We start from the raw sequence: 24,007 nt of genomic DNA, 5'->3' as shown, positions 1-24,007 counted from the left end.
CTTCTCCTGAATCACCCCTTGCTGCCCTAATCCAGTGTTTACATTCAACGCTGGGCAGTAATGATAGCCATGAGACCATGGACCACACCACGTCCTCATACACCCTCCTTTCTTCAACCACCCCCGCCACCTTCCACCGCTAACCCAAAGCTGTTTTCACAGGAGCCAAATACCTTAAATACATAATTAGCAGGGTCATTTGTGCAAAGGGGGCCCCAGTGAGGGCATGAGCGTGTCCATGTAAGTTTGTGGGGGGACAAAGGGAGGGTAAGGAGTGTAGGAGGGGGAGGATATGAAGACGTGAGAGAGTGGCGCACAACAAAGGCGGGCATTCATGGCCGTGGTCCTGGACAAACTTTGGCTGTCGCCATCTTCAAAGCCCACCTCTGCCTTTCCTCAAAACCCAGAGGCCACAGGTTGGGGCTCGGAGAAGAAACATAACAGGGCTAGGATGAGGGGAAAAGGAAAGGGGAGGATGGACGAGGGAAGAGAGTAATGAAGCAAAAGTTAAACAATCTGTAATCTGTTAAGGAAAAAAGCAAAAGCTAATTCCTGGAGGAGGTTGTTGTGTCTATTAGATTTAGTCGAGGATGCGTTGAATCCAGGGTAGCAAAAACTTTACCAAAAATGGTTCCTGTGAAAGGTGGAATTTATTTACAGTAAACACAAAAAAGGGAAAGCCGTGAAAGCTTCACAATTCATCAATAACAGCATCCTCATATGACCCCCGACCCCTAAACTCTGACCCTGCGTGTAGTCGAATGACACTTTGCTCTCTACGAGGGCTGAAATTCCAGTGGAGCATGTTTCACACTGAGACACCTCCTTTGCATTGTTTTAGTACATACACAATCACACTCATTTTGCCAGGCTCGCTCTCTCAAACACTTGCACACACTCACAGACATAAAGCCCTTCATCAGCCCCCTGCTCACCTTATCTACCCCCATATGCCCCTCTGGTATTACTTATAAAAGCATGTCCACTTAAGTGTCGCCCCGTCTGCCCGTTCATGCTGTGGTGCCGATTACCCCCATCCTGAGCCCACCTAACCCCCTCTTTTCATCCTTTTTTTCCTCCCCGTCCCATTGCACTCTTACTCCTCAGGGTTTTCCCACTCCTCCTTCTTTTCTCAGCATGACATATTGTTTTCTTTGCCTTGCATGGCGACTACACTGCACACGCTATTCTAAATCCTTACTTCGGCCCTCCCCTCATTTTTGTGAATAAAGCCGTGCATGTCAGGTTAAAAACAATAAAATCAATCAAACCTCTGCTCCTCCTTTTATCTTTGCTTTATTGACTTTATCCCCTATTCTACGGGGTAGCCGAGCTGCTGTCTCTCTGATCCTGTGTCTCTTTCATGTTGTGCCTTTCTTTATCTCACTCCCCTCCTGAGGTAATAAGCAGGGTATATGGCTGGGAAGTGCAAAGCAGAGGGGCTTTCATGTCCCTTAGCCCGGGGATTAGGGTGAGCTGCTCAGGGGAAAAGTAATAAAGCCCCCCAGAACCTACCGTCTGCTACCGGTGGATCCTGGAATAAAACCCGGCTCCTGCTCGGCCTGCAAGCAGGTAAAAGCTCACATTTCCTGTAACAACACCACCCTCACATCAAGCTTATGTTATGCCAACTACAGCAGCACCAACATAAGAACACTTCACTCTTCTGAGCTTGCATAATCTGTACATATTTTTACTGCCTTCACATAGCAAGAAAGTGCATGCTTCACTTTCCTTACCCTTCATGTCCATTTGATTGTCTTTACAGGGTCTACATTCATCCTAAAAACTCATCGTTGAGACACAAGGTGCAATTAACAGGACTCAACATCCAGTGAAGAATTTCATGAGCAGAAATATATTTATTGTTAATAACATAAATATATAAATTATGATTATTGCTATGTTTATCCAATGAAAGCTCAAAAGAAAAGTAATAAAAGGCTTAGCAATAGCATAATAGCATTGTGGTGGACTGCAATCGAATAGCTCTATGCATGGTCCCTGATTCACTGAGAACACTATCTTACATTGATGCAACTGTGACTGAGAATACCGGTGAAACATCAGCCTTACAAAATATAGCACCAGTCAACAGGTGCACTGTGTGTGTGTGTGATATGTAGCCCACAGTTCAGCAGTAGCTGATACAGCCTTGTTTCAGTCAAGCTCTCCTCACTTGATTTGCTTTTCATTGCACTGTGACTCACTCTCATGCCTTTGTCTGCTAGAAGAATCCCAGTCATACTTCCGTATTTCGACACAGGCTGGAAAAGGGACGTTGTTTTTGCGCCATGTAAGCCCCAGGCCTTGTCACACATTCATCACTGTCATAGGAACTGGTAAGGAAGTAATTGTTTGTTCCTTTGGGGCACGAGTTCAGGCTAGCACCGCGCTGTTTTCAAGCCACCTCAGATCATTTGTCCTGACGGAGGAGAGCTGCATAAAGTGTGAGTGCCTTCACAGGGGTGGAGTAATCTGAGATCTGTTCTCTTGTCAACAGAGGAGTAAAGCCTGACCAAACAAGGAGCCCATTCATGCACTTGTCGATTTGCTTTGTACGCTCATTCAGTCTTTAAGATGGACTTTGCTCTTCAAAGGCACAACATGTGTGCTTATGTAGCAGACCGGGCGGGTATCTTCCTTATCAGCGCCGGACTGAAATGGGTGAAAAAAAAAAATAGCCTCTCGTAGCAGAGAAATTGTGCATAAGCACGCACACACGCAGAGCCTATGTATTTGCTCTAGTTTAGACATCCAAGTGCACTTTTTGTGCACTTATGTGATTGGCAGACACACTCTAAATTTGCTGAATGCATGTTTGTGGTAAATATTGCCTAAAGGATAGGGCAGGGCGTGTCACTGCTGTAGCATATGCCACACCACACACACACACATACACACACACATATACACTGGAACTGCCACATCTGGGCTGTTTTATCCCCATCTTTTATCCTGTTCACAGCTATGATGCATTCACACACACAGGCTAACAAGCACTAGCCTACTTTCACCCCTGACCTCATTTTTTGCATCCCCCCCCCGCGCCCAGATCGATTAAATATAGACATTCAAGAACAAAAAGAAAACAATTTCTGCTTGGATATAAGTATGCATAATATATTTCATAACAAAAATAAAGCATCTTCCTGTACTGACTCTCAAAACTCCTCCTCACACACACATATCCAAACCATATACAAGACTGGACATCAATCAGATATACTGTAATATAATAAGAAACATGGCTGACAAGAAAACAAAATTACACTGAGATTGTGATACTGATGGTTACAAAGAACCAGACCTATTGCAAAAACATGATGAAACATTTGTTTTTTCTTTCATAATGGAAAGCAAACATCCACACGTATAAATAGCTTGTAAGAAGAACGACTACTTTCTTTTCAAATTGAACTGTACATAGCAGGTGGGCAAAGTCACAACCAGAGGTCTCGGAGCAAACATCTGTCAACTCAAAGTGTTTGATGCTCCATAAAGAGTCTCTTCCATTCCATCATTTTTTTTCCTATATCTCTCTGTCTTTTTTCCTGTGAATGCAAGACTCATTTAAGCAGGTCAGAGTACTTGTGTTAAGTCGGAGCGCCTGATTCTCATCGAGGTGTGGTCCAACTGTTCAACAGCTGTTTAACTGTCGCTCAGTCAAAATGTCCAACGTCGATCGATCCCTTTCATCGTCTCCCTTTGGCCTTTTTCCTGGCCTGCCCGAGATCCGCAGCATCTTCTCTTTTCTTCTTAATCAGCCATTTAGGTAAGTAGCTTACCGCAAAGAAAGTCACCGGCTGTTTTCTTTTTCAAAAGCACCTTTGGTATCTCAGTTGTTTTTATCTGCTGTCTCTTTTTCAGTCTGACATCTTTACAGAAAAGTTTGGGGTTTATTTTGTTTTGTTTTTTTTAAACGAAGGTTGCACGGCAGCGGGGAAGAGGACAGAGCAGGTGTCATTTTTGGAGGCCTCCTCTTTTTGGGCACCTCCCACGCTGAAGTCCCTTGTTCTGATTGGTCTCACCTCACATCCACTGTGGGAGAGAGACAGAGAGAGAGAGAGGAAGGGTGAGATTAGAATCACAGGTTTACAAAAACAATGCATGTTTGTTTTTTGTTTGTTTGTTTGTTTTTTTAAAATCACGAAAAAGATATCCAACTAGATTACTGGATTTAGAGCCCAATTTCACCAGTTTGTTCATGCATTTCAAACAGTTCAAACAAGATCTGCAGTGTTCTGAATCATCTTTCTCCATATTTCAAAGACAGCGCTCAGACCAGACATCATCATGTCCAGTCAAAATACAGCGTGTGTGTTATTTTGTTTATGTTTGGTGTTTTTGCTTGTGTGTGTGTGGCTGAAGTAAAGGACAGAATGAGGAAAATCGCAAATACTGGTCTCTTATTTTTTTTAGAGGGTGATGACAATATGATAAGGTGAAAGACAGTAAAAGAAAACTCAGAGGAGTGATTTCTAGAAAGTGAAACAAAACAAACAGTTGCTTTATTGTACAATGAAAAGAGATCATGCAAGCACAAAACACAGCAGATAAAAGCAGTGTGCATGCTCAGCAGGCCACAAGCTCAACATGCAGCATTGAGGACAGCACGGAGGATGACACTCCTTAGTTCCTCCTCTTTTCACACTGATTGGATGTGATGTTATTGGGTGATTGGCAGGGCCCTTTCTTTGCACCTGATTGGGCCAGTGCAGTGCCGAAAGGTGATTAAAGGCTGCAGTTCTTAAGTCCTACCTGTGCGCTTCACAGCTCTCCAGTGGACTTTGGGTAATGAGTGCAACTTTTTTTTTTAAGTCACCAATAATCCCTTGGTGCGTCTTAGCTTTTTAGGTTTCCTTTTTTTACCTTTGGCCCTACGGTGGCCTGAAAACACAAAAGTCAGGGAGGGTGGATAGGAAGGAGGGTTACAAGCGAGAAGCAGGGGTTTATAATACAGAAAGAGCCACAACAGCCCGGGGACAGAAGCAGAGAGTGCAAAGATATAACACACTATAAATTCTTGAGATGCCTTATCAGCACACATTACAGCGCTTATCTGCTCCCAAGGAGAAAAGAGGCCTCAGATCAAGGCACTCACGGTTTACCTGCTGTCATGCCATGCAGCCCTTTGGACACCCTCCCTTAACACACAAGTACACATACACGCATATATACACACGCACACATCCTCATCTTACAAGGCACGAGCACTCAAGCTTTACAGTTTTGCAATAGTGAGCCGCTTCATGGGTTTGTTTGGGGCAATCACAGAAAAAAAAAAAAAAAAAAAAAAAAGGTCAACCAGTGCAAAGCCATGGAGACAAACGGAGAGAAGACCATCAGACCGATATGAGGAAGACGGGAAAGTAGAATGCACGATGAGGAAGAGGGGTCGGTTTCTGCAATCAAACTCAGCTTCTAAGTGCTTTTTTTTGCAATGAAAGCTTTATTTACCCGTTTCTGGATCTGAGGGCTCTACCGCGTGATGATGTGATGTGCATACACACTCCAGGTGGTCTTCTAACCGCACAAAGACTTCTTTCAACTTGGGTCTCCTCCTCACGTACTCCACCTTGGCTACCTGAAGGGAGGAAGAGGGAAAAGGTTAGCTACAGACCCTGCTCCAGCAACATCATTACTCTTCTGTGTGCGTCAGAGAATGCAGACACTCATTGCCCATCCGCTAATATCAAGAGGCGTAGCTCTGTGACTGATGACACTGACGACACATCCATAAATCGATTCACAGAAAGACACAAAAAAAAAAAAAAAAAAACATTGCCTTGGTGTGTTTGAAGTGAGACAGCAGCATTACCCTGAGGATGATTCATTGAGTTCCACTTGTCGTGTGCTCTTATAGACTCTTGATCAGGTGTGTAAAAGAGTGGAGTGTATGACCTTGTCCAAGCAAGCTCAAACAAGGAGGAAAGGGATGGAGGGTGGGGGGGGGGAGCATTGTACGCCCTCAGGCGCAGGAAGGAGTTTACTCTGGTAGAAGAGAAGAAGCTAGGAGCATCCACATCCAGACAGACACACACCTAAAGTCATTCACCTTGTCATAACACGTTTGGAGGCATTTCTTTGTGGGTTAGGGAAAGTGTTGCTTAGCATGCATTAAAGAAATACTAGGTGTAATCTAAGCAGAAAAAGCAAACCTTCCCATCAAGCAAACACAAGAAGCAATGCAGGAATTCCAAAGCAGGTAACGCCCACTTTAAGCCTTAGACCTCTATTTCTCACCCAACTGCCAGCAACAAAAACAGCCGCTTGTCGGCGGTTCATGAAGACGCTGTATTGATTAAAGCTTAAATGAAAGCTGAACGGAAAGGGTTGTGTTTAGATTACGATGATCTTATTGTGTAACTCAGGGGAGGTGGCTGCATGCTTTTTCATTCTCTGATCTGAGTGCCAAGGGCAGAAAAACATCCACCATCCACTGCCGAGGGGCCCGGGGGCCACATGGAAACAATATCCTCAGCTTCAACCATCTTAGTTGCTGCACGAGAAGGGATATTGGGCGAAATCTCCCAGCACTCTCAAGTGATATGAACAACACAGTTTTTCAGTCAGCACAGGGATCATGTGCACGCAGACAGGGCGCAAAACCAGCGAGTGGCTTTTCTGACTCTTTTCTTACCCATGGTGGCGTACTGTCAAGGCTGCCTGTCAGTGTCGAGTTAGTCATGCAGACTAATAAACATACAAGTCCCTGTATGATAAAACAGAGTATAATGGTGACATTCACACAGAGAGGAGAGCTTTATGTTGGTGCTACAACTGTGGCTCGAAGTCGAGGGTCGTCAGGTGAGGCTAAAACTGAGGCAGAAAGAAGTGAAAGACGAGGAGCTTCACCAGCCACTCCTGTGCAACAGTTTCTTACGAGTGAAGAAAGGGAGTGAAAGGAGGGCAAGCGAGCACAGGAGGTATGCAGTGAGCAAACAACGGACAATGGCGTCTGGGCTAGTGGCGGTGGCGTATTTTCTATCATCAGGCCCTGACAAGGAGAGCAGGTGAAAGGCAGAGAGAAGAGAAGAACTTGGAGTAAAAAAAGTGAACCATCGCTCTCGTGTGTGTGTGTGTGTGTGTGTGTGTGTGTGTGTGTGTGTGTGTGTGTGTGTGTGTGTGTGTGTGTGTGTGTGTGTGTGTGTGTGTGTGTGTGTGTGTGTGTGTGTGTGTGTGTGTGTGTGTGAGAGAGAGAGAGAGAGAGAGAGAGAGAGAAAGCAGAGGGGGTCATTTAAGGCAGTGAGACGGACGGCTCGCTGTGATCATGACTCGCATGAGATGACATTCATGCGTTAACTATTAACGCTTAGATCCTGGGTTACCCACTGAGAAAAAAAAAAAAAGTTTACTACACTAACACCGACGAGACAGACAGCTAGAGAAGTTATCAAGGCTTATTGTTATCTACCAAAAGTGAAGCAGCATCGCCGTTTCCCAGAAAACTTGCTAATATTTAATCAGATTATCTAACTGAAAAACAGGGAGTTACGGGGAATGTCGGAATACTTCAGAAGAAGTCTGCAGGAAGCCAAAAAAAAAAAAAGAAAAAAAAAAAAAAAAAAAAAAAAGAAACCGCCGCATCTGAAATTTACTGCTGATCCTAGTAACTAACACACAATCACACACACAAACACTTCTGCCTAAACAAACAGCTATAGACTGAAGGATAAAGCAATGGGCCCCCATGATGAGAGGCCCAGCAGTAAGCTTGTCTCCTTGCCCCTCGCACAGCAGGGTTAAAAGCACTCCCTGCAGGAGTTGGTATACACACACACACAAACTTTTTTTAAAATCTAAATGAGTTTCTGTGCTACAGTTTGCTTCAAAGTGCATGTGCTCTGACCAGTTAGTTGACGCTTTCTCTTTCAATTTCTGCCTCGCTTCCTGTTTCCTATGTTATGGGGAACCGTTAATGCTGTCGTGGAAGGAACCATTGTTCCTTTTTTTCTTAACTATTTTTTTTCCCCACTTTGCTTTCATATTTACTTCTGTCATATTTTTTTAAGCACTTCTTAACCTTCATACAAAGATCACCGGCTTCCTATCTGGCACAGAATCAATCACTTTCCAAATAAAACATACATCAGAAAGAGACCCCCATGCTATGACAAGGGGCCCCACGCTCTCTTTGTATAAATCAAGCTCCTCTAAACTCCCTGGAAAGCCGGGGCCCTGAGAAAAAGTCCCCTGAGTGGCTGTGGAATGATATCCGATGCGGAGGGTTGGGGTGAGGCCGGGGGCACTGGGAAGTGCACCCCCATGGTTTGTCCCCAGTGTCTCCGCAGCCTTACTTGTGAATGCAGTCGTCCCAGTCGAGTTAATTGGGAATTCCCTGAGTGCACGGCACTGATGAGAGCATGATGGAGAGGAAAGTTTCACTCCGGCCTTCCAAGGAAAACACAGCGAGGATGTAGATGTGCACCGCAGGCCATCATGAACTGGAACAGCGACAGAATTGAGCAAAAATAAATAAAAATGTATGTGTGCTCTTGGAGAATGGAGGGTGGAAAGAGGCAGGATTGGGTGGCAATTCATCTGTCAAGACGGAAATTAGGCAAGAGTGGCCTGACAAAAAGGAACCTTTGTTGGTGTCACAACTGTGAGGCTTCTTGTACCTACAACTTTGTGTCTGTCTGTGTCCTGAGATCAAACAGAAAGGAAAAAACCCCAGAAGACAAGTATGAAAACTAAACTTTAGACAAAGACTGCCAAGATAATCTGCTGCTGCTCACACACACACAAACTTTGGATAATGGGTGAAAGAGGTTATCACAGGCCGCGTGTGAAGAAGAGAGGACGCAAGGAGGACATTTATCACATCTCTCGCAGGTCTGCAACACCCTTCAGGGTACACCACTGTCTCGTAGCCACACACACACGCAAACATACGTCTCCAGATGTGAACATCTATCTTCCCCTGACCGCATCACATACCTCTCCTGCACAACTATCATGCAATATCAAATATCAAAGAATCTGAAGATGTGTATAATCTTTGTTTTTGGGGGGTTGTTTGGGGGGGTTTTTTTGTTTTTTTTAAGTGAACAACAGAACAGAGTTAGAGACATTACTGAGAGGAGAAAACGAGGTTTTAATGAGAGAGAGCAAAAGAGATAAAGTAAATGGCAGAGGGGTCAAATTAGAGAGCGGGGATGGCTCGGATTCAGGAAAGAGACAGAAAGAGCAAGGAGGGAGTGAACAACTATTTGACTGAACAGACAATCAGACTCCAAGACTGAAAAGGAAAGGGGTGGTGGGGGGGCAGTTCTGTATTGAGAGGAGATGTGGAGGGGGAGGATGAAGTCTGTAGGGAAGAGCAAAGGAGGGGAGGATTGAAGAAAAATACAGAAATGAAGTAAAATGTGATTAAAATATGGTTTTTCCTGTTCGGACTGATGCATTCCAGCCGGTGCAGCAGAAGCCAAACTTTCCATCTTCGAGCTTCGTGAGGACACTCCCATTGGTCTGTCACGACCTGCCCCGCAACCCCCGCCATGTACACCACAAACACGCTTGTGCGCACACAAACTCTCTCACCCTTCCTTTGTCTAGCTGAGCTAAGTGAATCAAAGGGAAAATAATTCACAGCTGCAGAAGACTTCAAAACCAGGAGGCCCCTCGTTCTCCATCTGCACCCCTAGCCTTCAAATGATCATAAATCATTCTCACTGTATCACCGTCACGACGCCTTTTATTTATGAAACACCCCGTAAGTCAGGGTCCCACACAACCGTGGGGCTAGAGCTACTGCTTTACCCCCAAACCAAACACCCGGATGTGACCCACTGTTGCTGAGGTAACTGTCAGTACGTATGTTGTGTGTTTGTGCGTAAAGGTCGGGGTCGGGGCCGCCGCAGCGAGATGTGTGGACCCCCACACTCAGCACTGTGGCTATATCCGCCTGGCCTCTGTCAGCCTCCACTTTGATCCAGTAGCCATCAACACTTCATTACTCTTCAGCCCGTCTTCCTCTTTGCTGCCGCTTTGCCCAAACGGCCTTGTCCCTACTCTGCGGTCGGGGAGTTTACATCGCTTAGCATGGAGTGCTCACTCTATTCTCACACACACACACACACACACACACACACACACACACACACACACACACACACACACACACACACACACACACACACACACACACACACACACACACACACACACACACACACACACACACACACACACACACACACACACACACACACACACACACACACACACACACACACACACACACACACTATTCTTGGGTTTACACAGATGTGCTGATGACCCTCGTCAACCTCTGCAAAATACTTGTACCTGTGCGTCAAAGGTGACTGAAAGCCTCGAGCTACTGAACCAAACCGAGACTGAGTTGAACTGAATTGAATTAACAGTTTATTGGATGAAGGCACTATTTTCTAAAGTGGGATTTAAAAATGTGCCAGGACATGTATATACAGCACCACTTTTTCTGTTTCACAACTCACAATTTCCTGCTGTGCATGCATTAAAAATCTACAACTTCTGATTTGCTTGTTTAAGAAAAAGTTTGGTTTTTTTAAGGAAAAAAAGCATATAGCCTTAAGAGCTGATGAGTGACAGGTTGAATGACAGCTCTGTTCTTTGCCTCCGCCGCGGCCTGTTTGCAGTCGTATTTGTGCACGTATGTACACACAAACACAGACGCGCAAAAGAATTTAAAAGCGCACGTCTTTCCACCTCGTATGCAATTTGTATCCCTTTTCCTGTCGAATCCCGCCTCCTTCAAAATCACCTGTTGCTTTATGAGTGAGTGCGTCTGCAGACACTCTGAGCCAAAAGCGCTGAGAAAACCATCAGAAATACTGGACACAGCTGCAGCCGTCAGCCAGCAGAGACAGACAAACACAAAGAGGAGGATGAACTGAGGGAATACAGGAGAGAGGAAAGGAAGACAAAAATAGAAACTTGGAAGTGTTTTGTGCCAGCGATAAATAAATTTGGGCATGTTTATATTTTGAGCTATCCGTGCCATGTCAAGATTATAACAAGTCTAAGAACTCTGTGGCACAAAATCAGCAGCATGCTGGCCAAGATGTTTCTTGGCAGCCTTCTGCTGATAAAACACCACAAAGAAAAGACAAATGAGAACTCTGACTAGAAAAGAAATGCGAGAGCCAAGATGCCGGGATAAAGGGAGTGATTATGGTGTCATTGAAAGTGCAAAAGGAGGCGGGGTGCAGGAGTAGGTAAAGGAATGCCGGGATGTAAATACATGAAAACATATAATAACATTAGCTCATTAGAAACTGTTTACCTCCCTCTGTTTCTCTTTCTGTTTCTCTTTCCACCTTCCTCACTTGATCTCTTTTACAGACACTGAACCATCTCTAAAAGCCTGCCACGTCGCTTATCTTTACACCTCTCGCTTTTACTGTGTTCTCTTCCATGCCAAGGCATGCAGACAACACAAAAACAAGTGTGTAAATGAAATTGACACGTACAAGGTCCCAGAGGCTGACTTATCTCGATGAAGGAGCAAAGTACAAAATGCAAAAGAGTGAGTGAAGGGGCAAAACCAAGAAAAAAGAAAAGAAAAGATGAATTTAGGATATGGGCCCCGTTCCCACCCTCAGGCTAGTCCTATTTAAAGTCGGCTCTTTTCTTTTTTCTTTTTTTTTTTATTACCCCATCACAGGACAGGGCAGGGCAGGCTGCTACAGAATGGGGCCTGCACAGACCCGCTTGTTTCTTTTGGGTCCACAGCATGAAAAAGGAATAAGGGAAAGAAAGAGAAAAGGGGGAAAAAAATAAATAAAGGTGCATTTGGACAAATGCAAAGTGTCATAAGATGGAAAGAAACACAGCAAATGTGTTCTTTTCCCATCCTTGCTTCGCAGGAAAAAGAAAAAAAAAAAAAAAAAAAACAAGCCAGGCCAAGGGTAGACGAACAACATTTTTTAGTTTTCTAATAAATGAAGGCAGACACACAAATTGAACCCCTATTCAGACCGAGGACAGACAGAAAAAAAAAAATTTGGCATGAGACAATGTTCCTCACACACAATGCGATGAATGTCTCCTGACCGGAGCCCTGACGGATGACCTTTACAGGGATACGACGCTTCTCAGCCGCCCTCCATCACCAGAGGCTGGAACCACATGGAAAAACTGACCCCCTTGAAACCCGTTCCACCATGCCTGAAGGTCCCTCAAGTCAGTGAGCTCATTTTGCCCTTTGTGTCGGGGTGGGGCGGAGTGGGGGTGGGGGGGTTGACAAAGTTGCATGGATCACTGCATTCCAGGAATAGCTGAATCAAGCCTTATAGTGTCTTCCATGCTGTTGTCAGCCTCTCTCCATCCCTCATCGCTGTGATCACAGACAGTGCTCCTATTGAGGTCTGGCAGACGGAAAGACAGATGAGCTTGCATGCAGACAGACAGACGCACAGAGCTGTGCTGTACATCAGAGCTCCACTCTCCTTCCATGCTATGAGTCAGCAGGTCTTACCATAAACTCTGTGCCCTGGGTGCAATGGCTTCTGCCCTACAGTGACCATCTTGTCAGTGTTGCCTCACCATCTCTGCACCAGAAGTATACAAGGAGATCCTCTTATTAATACTGAAATCTCCATGGCCTGTGCCAGGGTGCCAAAGGGGAAAGAGGGGGCAAGCCCAAGATTGATATTTGTTTTATTACCTATTCCTCTGCTGGTCTATCAACGCGGCATCTTTAAAGTCCTGCAAGAGGACCAGGAGACAAAGCAATGTACCAGCGAGGGCAGCTGGGCAAGATCAGAATCGGAGAAGAAACAATAGAGCGCGAAGATGAGTGTGCAGTCAGACTGTTCCAGGCTACCCTGTTTATTCCCTGGTTGTCTCTTACTTACAGAACAGACCACATAATTCCCATACCTCCAAACAGAGCCATGCTCAGGCTAACAGGCTGAAGTGTAAATACGTCAGAAATACATCTCCCGCTCCGGCCGCTGAGTGTCTCCTCTGATCCTGAACAGGACATGTTTTCAAGCAACCATTGCCAAAGAGTCTCTGAGAACAGTGCAACCCCCTCTCTCTTTGTCACCCTGTCTTCTCTGGGCTTACTGCTTCCCGAAAGGTCCAAACAGAGAAGACAGGAGAGGTGTACCTGTGCAATAGTGAGAGACAGATACTTTCTAGATACAAGACTCCATCTCTGTCTCTTAGCCTGTCTTACATCTGCCAGGAGCATCCCTCTTGGTTCATTCCTTCAACAGATGCCATGGTTCCAAGTGCCAACAGCCCCATTTCCTCCTCTTCCTTCCTCCCACCGTCCTGGCACAGCCAACCCAGGGCCTCTCACCAAACATGAGAAGAGGGGGTGGTGATCAATAAAAAATGAAGGATAGAGGGGAGGAATGGAAGCAGCAGGTTCGGTTAGGTGGCCAATTCTGGAACCGTGAGGAGGAGGGTTGCAAAGAAAATAGGGAGTAAAGTGTGGAACAAGTATCCAGAAAAACATATTAGCCCAACTTTGCCTCCCTGTTTTACTTACCTGCAGAGAGGAAAAGTGGTGATTTGGATGTGGAAGCGAGTGTGTTTGCACTGAGCGGGTGACTGGGTTTAATATGATGCAGTCATGGATTTACGCAAACAACCTATGCTGTAGGCGTCTTACCTTAACGGTGCGGTGGTGTTTGCGGGAAGGGTGACAGCGCATGTTGCTGGTGTTGCAGCAGCCCGTGCAGCGCTTCACCTCCACACAAGGCGGCCATATCAGGAAGTTGGCAGACGTGGGATCCACCTGGCTCCTGGGGATCTCGTAGATCACCGTCCGTGTCTTGCACACTGCTGGGACTGCCTCCTCTACTGTAACAGAGACGGGGGAGAGAGGGAAAGTCGAGTTAATGACTTTGGTCTGCGCCGGCATTAGTTATCATCTTTTCCATCTCGATGTACTGTTGTAATCTGTCCTGTTCGCTCACAGCTGCTTCATGCATTCTTTCGCTGCTCGTTATTTGATGAGTCATTTGATGTGGGAGCTGTTTGTCTAGGCTAAGATCACACCCAACCCCATTTAAGGCTGTTAAGAAGACAAGCTATCCAAAAAAAAAGCTGATCTCATATCAGCTAAGAAGCTTAGGACTCGGTGAGACATTAAATGAGTACTCCTTTGTTCAGGGACCCCAGTGGAGTTAATGCAGCGTGACAAGGCCAGAAACCCTTACGTGCACCGGTGGGAAATCTAATAATGGCCTTTGACCCCGCTGGCTGTAATGAAGACTTTAAGTATTCATAGCAGATTTAATGCGCCGAGAGGCACTTAAACCTAAAGATTTGATAGAGTGTGTACAGTAAGATGCCATTATGTCGTAAAGATGATATGTGCATCATGTGTAGACAGCTGCCAAAATGGTATACAGTATGTTACACTTATGATATATATGAAATACAACCAACCGCATTATCCTGTGTGGCTTTAAATGCTGTGCCACTTAGGGTAGAGCGTCTTAATGCACACGCATCACACATTACACGGTGTTCTACACGCCTCTATCAGATATCGTACCGCGTGGCGTTTTATGAAGAAATCTGACTGAGAGCCCAGACGAGCTGCAACTTGAGCCCTGAATGCCTGGAATTTCCACGCTCAAGGATATATTTCTCTCCTGACGCGCGTGCCTTAGATCTGTGAGCCTCCGGCCAATTACAAGGCTTCGTGTCAGACGGCCTCGTCAACCTCGCGCACCAGTCTCGTTTCTCATGATTCCTTGATTGCAGTAAATACCGGGTAGACGTCTTCATTAGGGTTCCCTTTTATCCACAAAAAGGCAGCATAAAAGCCACTAACCATTAGCTTTGTTTGAAATTAGTGTAAAGTGATCGGTTTCATCTCCTGGGAACTCGTGTCGGGGGTGATATTTAAGACGCGGGTTATTTTTAGGGCGTCTTTACACTTTAATCTTATGTGCCAAAGTGTGATGCAGGATATATGGTGTTAAAAGTAATCATGATGCAACCTCTGAGTTGAGCACGTTGTATTCTGTCGGCCTTACCAATGCTCCTCTTGCGTCGGCTGTGCAGCTGGGAGCTCTTCAGGTCACCGTAGTAACCATAATGATGAGAGGAGTTCTTGTGGTGGTTTGGGTGCTTGTGGTGCTTTTGGTGCTTGGGCTCCTCGATAACATCGTTTCCCGTACCTCAACAAAACAGAAGGCCGCCATGTTAATAATGTCACAAAGAGAAAAAAAAAAAAGAAAAACACAACACACACAAAGCTTATTCAGCCAATAAACCAGCTATGAGTTGCAGCTTAACAATGCTGAATGGCAGCGATGGGTGGCTTGGTAGACCTCAGGAAAAGCTGGCATGTGATCGGCCGTTGATGTTTTTATATACCCGATCCACAACAAATTGTGCGTCGGTTAGTCACACAACCATAATAAGATGGTAACTTCTGACTGGTTTCTCAGGGCCTATAGTTCCCTTCAACATGCCGGTGGGCAGGAGGGCAGAGTGACTGCTGATGAGGTCACAAACTGAGGTAAACAGTCCAGAGGACACAGGGTGCAGGCAGGAGGCCCGTTTTTACACACAGCTCTGCATAATTGTAAAGCTCTGTGTGTCAGCCTCACTCACTCATTTGGCAGGAACTTTCCACGCACGAATGAAGTAGCTAGACGCAGGTGAGTCAGCACGCTCCCTCAAAAACAACCAGCTTTCACAGACACACGCGGGGGGGACTAAAGTGGTCATTTGACAGGTGGTACTCAGCCACCATTATTCCTGCCCTAATTAGCGGTTTGGTGTCTCTCATTTGCCTGAAAATGTTTGCTTTTTCAATCATTTAGTGGCTTGGAAAAGTACATGTTTTGTTACGCTAACTCCTCAAAGTTCTCTAACCTCAGGTCAGTGTAGCCAGTTTTTTTTTTTTTTTTTTTTCCCCCCACATTCATGGTCATCTGATAAAGCTTGCTTGTTTTGGTCCCCACCCAGGATATAAGGTGCACTGCAGAAAAGTACCAGAGCAGCAATAAAATGATAACACTTCCCTGCAGGATACTGCCCTTTCTAAGAGAGCAGAGTCTGAGAGTGTTTGCTAAGTGGGTGGGTCCTACCTGTCTGTAGGCAAGGCACAACTTCGCCTAGCTAACACACTCCTATGCATGTACACTTAACAGAAAAACATAGCGACAGTTACACAAACTCCTCTTATTATTCAGCGTGGCAGCCTAAAACCCAATGTACACCGGCACAACAAAGCTTACCCACAAGCAAACACATTCCACCCCCTGATCTGCTTTGTGATCTGACCAGAGTCATCTAAAGGGATTTCCTCTATCTCTACAAAGTCCCCCTTCAGGATTGGTTGTTTATTTGCTTCTTGATGCTGTCTTTTTCCACATTTGTCAATTTTCAGTCCCAGTGTAGTCTCTTTAGTGAGTAGTCAAAGGAACTTGTCGTGCGCTCAGTCAGACAGGGAGTGAGTGCACAACACCTACCTACCTCTGACTGGACGTCTACCTAACAATCTTTATAAAAGGTGACTCAGGCTGTGCTCAGTTGACCCCTGTCCTCAATTTAGGAGTGAAGAAGAATGTGACACTGTTGGCCACCCAGATTTTCAAAATCTGACGTGGAAAAGGGAGATGTGACAGACTAAGTCCCCCCGCCCCTCATTTTCAGCATCACTGGGTAATCTTTCCTGCTTAATGGAAAAACAGAAAAACAGGGAAATATAAGGACAGGCAGAATGAGAAAGGAGTCAGCACCAGGGGAGTGAGGGGTTTTCTCCACTGCTGAGTCCAGGTGGCTAAGAAGCAACAGCACCCCCAGAATGTTGTCAAACTGAGACAAGAGAAAAGAAATCATGCAGGAGACAATCTCATGCCATGAAGGCAAATTACTCCCTCCTTTTACCCCTCCTCTCCTTCTTTGTCCCTCTGCTTATTTAAATAGCTCACGTTCTACTGACTTGTCGCAATAAGTGACCCCCATAATTCTCTCTCTGCGCTGTTCTCCCTTGATTTGTTATTTGAGAGCATCTACATGGTTGAGTTGACAAAGCATTCGTTTAGGTCACAAGGGCAGCATGTCCCCTCTGTGGGTGCGAGAGCAGGTAGAAAGTACACAAACGTTGTTTTTGCAGATTTGCGGGTAGTCCTGGTGTACAGGACGTAAACTCTGTCAGCTTTTCAGAAACAAAGCGGGTTGCACAACTACTGCAGTCTTTCTGCAGAAAGCAGGAATACAACCTCCGGATTCCTCCTCCACCTCTGCCCCATGCTAAGAGTCAGGTTCCCTTTTCTGTCAAAGTTCTTCAGTGAAAGAGATAAGAGCAGGCAGGCAGGGGGCCACCTCAGGAGAGAAGAGAGGAGCAGAGAGGAGAGAAGCACCTCAGGGGCCAGACGGCCATCTGCAGGCTCCAACAGGGTCATCTCATCTGTCAGTCAGAGCTAAAGACACCATCCTCCCGAAAGCAAATGCAGGCCGGGATGAGCAAAGCAGCACTAAATGAAACATTCATCCTGACAGGCAGATTTATTTTAACTCTTGATATTTACAATGCAGTTCCTTGTTGAAATATTCCAGGTGCAATGTGTTGCATACCCTTTCAGATGCTTTTCTTTCTCCCTCCCTGTTTAATATACTACAACATTTGCTATATATTGCAACAAAAGCTCTGAAAATATCCCTCTGGCTGGCGTCAAAAGTCTTTTAATGGGCTGACCAGGGCAGCCAAGTGGGCCTTTGGACAGATTTATGTCCTCGTAACAATAATCAGCCTACTACTGTTACCCTGAAAAACATTACTCTGTTTGAAGAAAGACGTTTTAATTCAATTATAAACACCTCTCCTCATGCTAGAGGCACTCGGGGAATCTATTCTGGGCTCGGCATAAAGAGGAGTGATCACTGTTGTGCAGTACAGGCTGGTGATTGTGAACTGATAACATACTAATGATGTGGGAACTATTAGTCCTAATTAACATGTTCTTCAACAAGGCAAATGCATGCTCACACAGAAGAATACTTGAGCGAACGTCCGGTCCCAGCGCTGCTCTGCTGAGTATAAGGTTTGGGGTTGCTAATGAGCTATGACTGGTGAGGCAGCTTACATCATTTGGGACTGTTAAAGCAAATTTTGTAATTGCCTGTGTCCATCAACTAATCTCCATGGGTGAGACAGTTTCACCCGGTAAGTTAATCTCAGAGGGTCCAGGATGACCTGGTCTCAGCTTACGTGGCAGCACAAAAAAAAAGAAAAAGACATGCCTGCCAGCGAACATCCAACCTTTGTCACACGTGCACAGTAAATGCACCTGTTGCAGTTTTATCGTGCTTGGCAGACCCCCACTGGTACACAGATCCCTCAGCAATTTCCTGCACATGGTTATGTTTTTGAAGATTCATTTCTGGAGTGCAATGATTTCCCGCCTGAATGGAGCCGGCAAAAATGTGCCAACACATTTCATTTACCTGTTTGTTTATGTAATTCACTAAATCTGGAATTGATTAAATGTTGATACCAGCATACTGTCAGTGGCTTCTGGACTTAAGTTCTTTCTTAAACATCGCCATAGCCATTCAACTACAGGCTTCACAGTAATAGCCCATAGAAACTAAGTGAAGTATAAAAGAAACATAACCTATCTTTGATAAATCCATGTGTTGATTTACAAAGAAAAATATATATCAGATGCTAATAAAAGGCTATTCATGATGTAATGTCACATCTGAATATCAGTGCGTCAGGATTCTTAATGTAATTCATATGTATGATTCAAAGCATCAAGGAGCAGAATTTACCTCTCCAGTCGATATCCAGTAGCCGCTGGAGGTCGCTGATGCTGTGGATTTCGCTGTGGGACAGTCGGTCTATCAGCTCTTGGGGAAACTCCACTTCCTTTGGGGTGGGCGCGGGTCGAGGGTGGAGGAGGAGGAGGAGAACGGTCGGGGCAAAGAAATCAAACGACAAATGAAGGTTAGAAATGTGTGATGGACAGCTTTACAACTGTGTGCCAACAAGCAAGCAGATTTGTCTCATTGCCACACATCACCTCATCCGCGGAGGAAAAAGCGGTCCCTTAAGAAATTCTGCACTTTAGGTAGTTCTCGTTAATTTGGCACCCAGATAACTATAGAATAAACACTTTTATCATTAAACTTTAAAATGTGCGTTAAAAAAAGGGATTTCCATTGCCTGTCAGCATTTTTAAAAATAGCTGTCTTGCGATAAGAGTTGCTTGTAATATCATAAACAATATCCTCTCCGCACTCTGCACTTGTTGCGGACCTGCAGGCACCTCAAGCTGAGGAAACCGTGCGACCCGCACAGGAGCAGGGGCTAAAAATATCAGCCGGAGCGGTTCCCATGATCGCGCTCAGCCCAACCAAAACGTTTGCCCAGTTGACTCAAGCTACGAACAGATTTGGCACATAAGCCAAAAATAACTGAGATATGCATCCAAGTGCAGACGTGATGTTTGTTCAAAAGCGCACAGTCACTGATACGCTGTTGTCCAGAAAAAATGAAAGCACATTCACACCAATGTTTAAAATCACAGCCTACACCACCATGTTTTTTTTTAAATACACAGTTTACATCGGTTATAAGTGAGTTAAAATTTAAAAAAATTACAATAAAAACTGTCTTACATAACGCCATCTGTGTGTATCCGAGCCTAAAATGGCTTAAATCAAATCTCAGAGCTCTTACTTTTGTGGTTTTCTTTATCTGGACATTAAAGCTGTGCTGCTGAATGTGTGGCTCTTGTGAGAATGCGCGCTCTTTGGGACCTTTGCACCCTCACAAGAATAAAAACCCCACACCACCAAGTATGACACGGGGGCCAAAGACACCGTCTGTCTGACCCCACCGTGTCTCCACCAAGTTAACTGGTAACTTTACCTCAGCAGTGGCCAGCAGGTACGTCGTCCACAGCAGGATGTAGGAAAGTGTGGCTCTCATTTCCCTTTAATTTAGAATTTACTCGAATCTCAGAAAAAGTGCGAACGTGTAGGAGCCCCAGAGTCGCTCCTGGCCCCAGAGAATCCACAACCATCCCCTCTGGGAGAGAAACCCAGAGTGTCAGGCAGCTCAGCGTGCTCAGTCAAGACACCGCGCTGCACTTGCTTGAAGCTGTGAGAGGCTGGAAGTTGATTCTTGTTATTCACAGTGGATCGCGTCCTCCCGAACACACTCTGCTGCTGCGACTCGACATAGCTCCTCAAACGCAAGTGAGACAATCCCAAGAGACAAGCAGAACGCGCATTGCCCTTCACTTTCTTAAAAGAAACTACAGGCTTCAAACTTGAACCCAGTTTAATATATATATTTGAAAAAAATACAATAAACCCGGCTACTTTAAAGAAAATGTCACATAGGATTCAATAGCACGACTAATTTGCTGACTTTTTTTTAGTATTTAATAGTCCTACATGAATATATAATCCAAACGAGGAGAAAATCACAGGGGGGAACGTTGTCCGTGCTGTGCTATCCAGAGCCTGTCTTGCAGCAGTCTGCGCAGTTCCTTGGCTGCGTGGGACTCTGGAGTGAATGGTGTCAGAGCGACTCTGAGGCTCTGGATATAGAGAGCAGCTCCGTGCCCGTTGCGCCTCCCCCCTTCCTTTGGTGATCGTGCATCTATTCAGTGAAGGGAAGCTGGTTGGCTGCTTAGATGACTTAAGACTCAAGAGCACATCCCCACCCCCTCAGTCCATATGTGTGTGTGTGTGTGTGTGTGTGTGTGTGTGTGTGTGTGTGTGTGTGTGTGTGTGTGTGTGTGTGTGTGCCCTTCAGCAGAGAGCCCATTCAGAAATTCAGGATGTAATCGATATTGATTATCAGTGATTAGAAAAGGAGGATGCAGGATGGAGATACTGAATAGATACTGTTCTCATTAAATCATCTGACGGAATAAACATGAAAACAAATGATCAGGGGAAGTTATAAATTGAATTTATCATATATCCCTCAGGATGTTTGTGATTTTCAGGGCGTAATTTAATTTGGACAAAACTGGGGGGGTAAAAATGATTATGATCATTACGGCAGTGATGGTGGTGACTCAGCCCGCCTCACTCTGAATTTGAGTTTAAGGCAGGAAAAACAAATATTCAATGTTCAGCAATTTTATCAAAAGACAGCAAAATCCTAACGGTGATAGCAGATGATAATCAGATTATATAACGCTGGGCGTGTGTGTGTGTGTGTGTGTCTGTGTGTGTGTTAAAATCACTACACCAACATGCATCATATCCTTTCACCTGTCAATCTGTTGGACACGCCCAGGAGTCTGCCGTATATAACTCCACCCTTTGGGCCTGGTTGGCCCTTTTCCTCCTTACCTCCAGACTCGGAACAAAGAAGTTAAGAAGACAGCTTAACCTTATAACTGATTACCATGCAGCATCAAGGGATATTTCCTCACTTGGATCACTGTATTGTTAAATTTAAAGAAATCAAAATACTAAGATGGTGGTTGCATTAGTAATGTAAGTTGGTGTTTACTTAATTTATTTTGGTTTGGACTTTAATTGTAATTATTTGTTTGTATTTGAATATATGGGTATAAAATCATCCATCCACTCCAGCTGTTAGATATACCACATCATCACTGACTCCATAAACCTTTTGGAACAGCCTTCTGGATTCTGTGTTTAGATGTGCACACCACATCAGCTGTTCTGTGAGCCATGTAGTTTTTTTTTTTGTACGTGTAAGATTTGAGGACACAGGAAGCTTCTACTTAAAGCAAAGGCTCACGATAGGCTGGTCCTAACTTGTTGAGAAGAAGCTGGAACCAGTACACCAGTGCTGGGCTTCATTTGGCTTTGCTGGGAGGTCTGGGAGAAAAGCCCCAAGGGCCTGATAAAGGAGACATACCTGCAGGAGCAGAGACGCGGACAGACGGCTTGCACACACATTATCACCCAGAGGTGACAATCAGCGGGGAGGCATAGGTCAGCCGACCAGGTGGTCTGCCGACCACCTTGTCCATTTAACTGGATCAATACAGCGCGAGGCGAGCCAGAGGGCACGGTGGCTGGAAACGTTGCACAGAGAAAGCGCCGCAGCAGATGGTGGAGTAATTAATGAAACAATTTTAATAGGCCTATGAAGCTCGTGTTAAGATGGCACGGGTGCTATTAAACGAATCAAATATTTTTAAAAGAAAAGTCCCTCTGCTAAAGCAGTTTACGTGACATCTCGCTCAAACTGCATTAATCATTCATTTCTCATCTGGTGGTGCCACAAGAGAATTAAACTTTATGATTCAGTGGCAACGTGACTAAGACCAGCTGGTGACAGCCGGGTTCATCCTGACTCCTGTGTGGTCATGATTACATCACACGCCAGCCTCCAAGCACCGATAGATACTCTCACTCATATTTTTGACTTGAATGACTCATGTGACTCATACATGTTTGGTTTTTTTAAGTCTACATTTGGCTTCCTTGTTGGAGTCAGAGGTGAGATAACAGGACACAAAGTACAAGGGAGTAGTTGTCCATCTATCAGAACAGGTGAGTAGAAAGTGAGAATGAAGCACTGCTGTGTTTATTTCGTGTTTTGGAGACGGTTTATGGTGTGTTGAGCAAGATTAATACGGAGAACCAAAATGTGGAGTTTTGACCCACAGATGTATGAAGCAGATGGAGAGGATGGTACAAGCGGTGAAAGATGGAATAGGGTAAAACTTTTATATAAACAGAACTAAGCAGACAGAGGGAACAAAGTCTTCATGCTTTAAGGGAAAAAACAATATCAAAACAGCAAGATCTGAAAATATGCTCTCATTCCTGCCCCTCCTGCATGAGCTATTTAGACATCATGTTTACTGGCAACTGAGGCATGTGTACCTAACAACATTAACCCCATTAAATCATTTTATGGATGCTAGTGCACAGTAAATTGAGCCATAAAGACTCTGCGGAGAGGATTCTCTGAGTGAGGTGATGACTCCCGTTTTGCCTGTGGGCCACACATAGTTCCCAGTGAGAGACACATAGGAAAAAGGAGAGACTTTTACTGGGAATGCGGTAGATATGAGCTGTGAGGCCTTTGGGGAATTGAAGTGTGGCTCCGTCTGGATGAACTGTCTGTTTAACTCATTTATGTGAAGGCTAGAGGTGATCATTTGTGAATGCCTGAGGTTATTATTTCATCATTATCTTTCAAGCTGTGACAGGATTTTTCTAAACATGAGCTCAGTGTAATTTAAAAAAAAAAAAAATCAATTAAAATCACTTAAAAATGTCAAAAATCTGCAAATCCTGTGTGATATTTATTTAAATTTAGCATTTTAACCATATTATAAAAAACAGTATTACTGCTTATTCTGCTGGACATTCTTGTGGATTTGGGTGTAGATGTTGCCAATGGCAACCCCCCCACCCCCACACACACACACACACAGCAATATTATGCACACCATCATATCTTAAAAATTCTGAACAGCTCAAGGAACACAACAAAGTCATCCAGGCATAGAGCAGGCTTCCAAACTCTTCAGATCCCCAAAAAACTGTGAAACAGTGGGATCTGCCCTATCGACAGAAACCTGAGTCAGCTTTTTAGCAACACAGGCCCACATGCAAAATATTAGGCAGGTGGTCTTGAATAATCAGCCCACATGTTATCTTAAAGTATTCATAGTACCATATCACCTCAACAGGGCTCTTTGCTTTAAAAGTAGCATGGGAGGCCGATCCTTCAGCTTTTAGGCCTCTCTTCTGTGGAACCAGCTCCCAGATTGGATTTTGGAGTCAAACTGCTTTTAAGATTAGGCTTAAAACTTTCCTTTTTGACAAAGCTTATAGTTAGTCCTGGATCAGGTGACCCTGAATCCTCCCTTAAATATGCTGCATTAGGCAAAGGCTGCTGGGGGCTTCCCATGGTGCACTGAGTGTTTCTTCTTCACTCACCTTTTTCACTCACTGTCTTTATTCACCACTCTGCATCATTATTAACCTCTGGCTCGCTTCTCTAGTGTCTTTTATCCTGTCTCCTGAATCCAGGCCCAACCAATTGCAGCAGATGTCT

At 44.9% G+C, this 24,007-nt stretch overlaps 1 protein-coding gene across 2 annotated transcripts; it reads right to left on the bottom strand.

Moving 5' to 3' along the window:
* Nucleotides 1-1,842: 1,842 nt before the first annotated feature.
* Nucleotides 1,843-20,573, bottom strand: pdgfab (platelet-derived growth factor alpha polypeptide b). Of its 2 annotated transcripts, XR_005612864.1 has the most exons (7): nucleotides 19,868-20,573; nucleotides 18,766-18,862; nucleotides 15,012-15,155; nucleotides 13,634-13,824; nucleotides 5,461-5,587; nucleotides 4,762-4,890; nucleotides 1,843-4,041 (listed from the first exon to the last, which is right to left on the bottom strand). XR_005612864.1 is itself a non-coding variant. In XM_031741304.2 (6 exons), exons 1-6 carry the CDS (start codon nucleotides 19,925-19,927, stop codon nucleotides 4,028-4,030), a joined length of 633 nt encoding a protein of 210 aa, XP_031597164.1. In that variant the 5' UTR covers nucleotides 19,928-20,565; the 3' UTR covers nucleotides 1,843-4,027. The 2 variants fall into 2 exon arrangements, 1 of the variants encoding a protein (XP_031597164.1); XM_031741304.2 differs by lacking the exon at nucleotides 4,762-4,890 and having other exon boundaries at nucleotides 19,868-20,565.
* Nucleotides 20,574-24,007: the final 3,434 nt, after the last annotated feature.

This window comes from Oreochromis aureus, linkage group 4 (genome assembly GCF_013358895.1).
Source record: "Oreochromis aureus strain Israel breed Guangdong linkage group 4, ZZ_aureus, whole genome shotgun sequence".
In the NCBI taxonomy this organism is placed as follows: Eukaryota; Metazoa; Chordata; class Actinopteri; order Cichliformes; family Cichlidae; genus Oreochromis; species Oreochromis aureus.
Note: the sequence above shows the minus strand (reverse complement) of the source record. Positions and strands in the feature narration are given on the sequence as shown.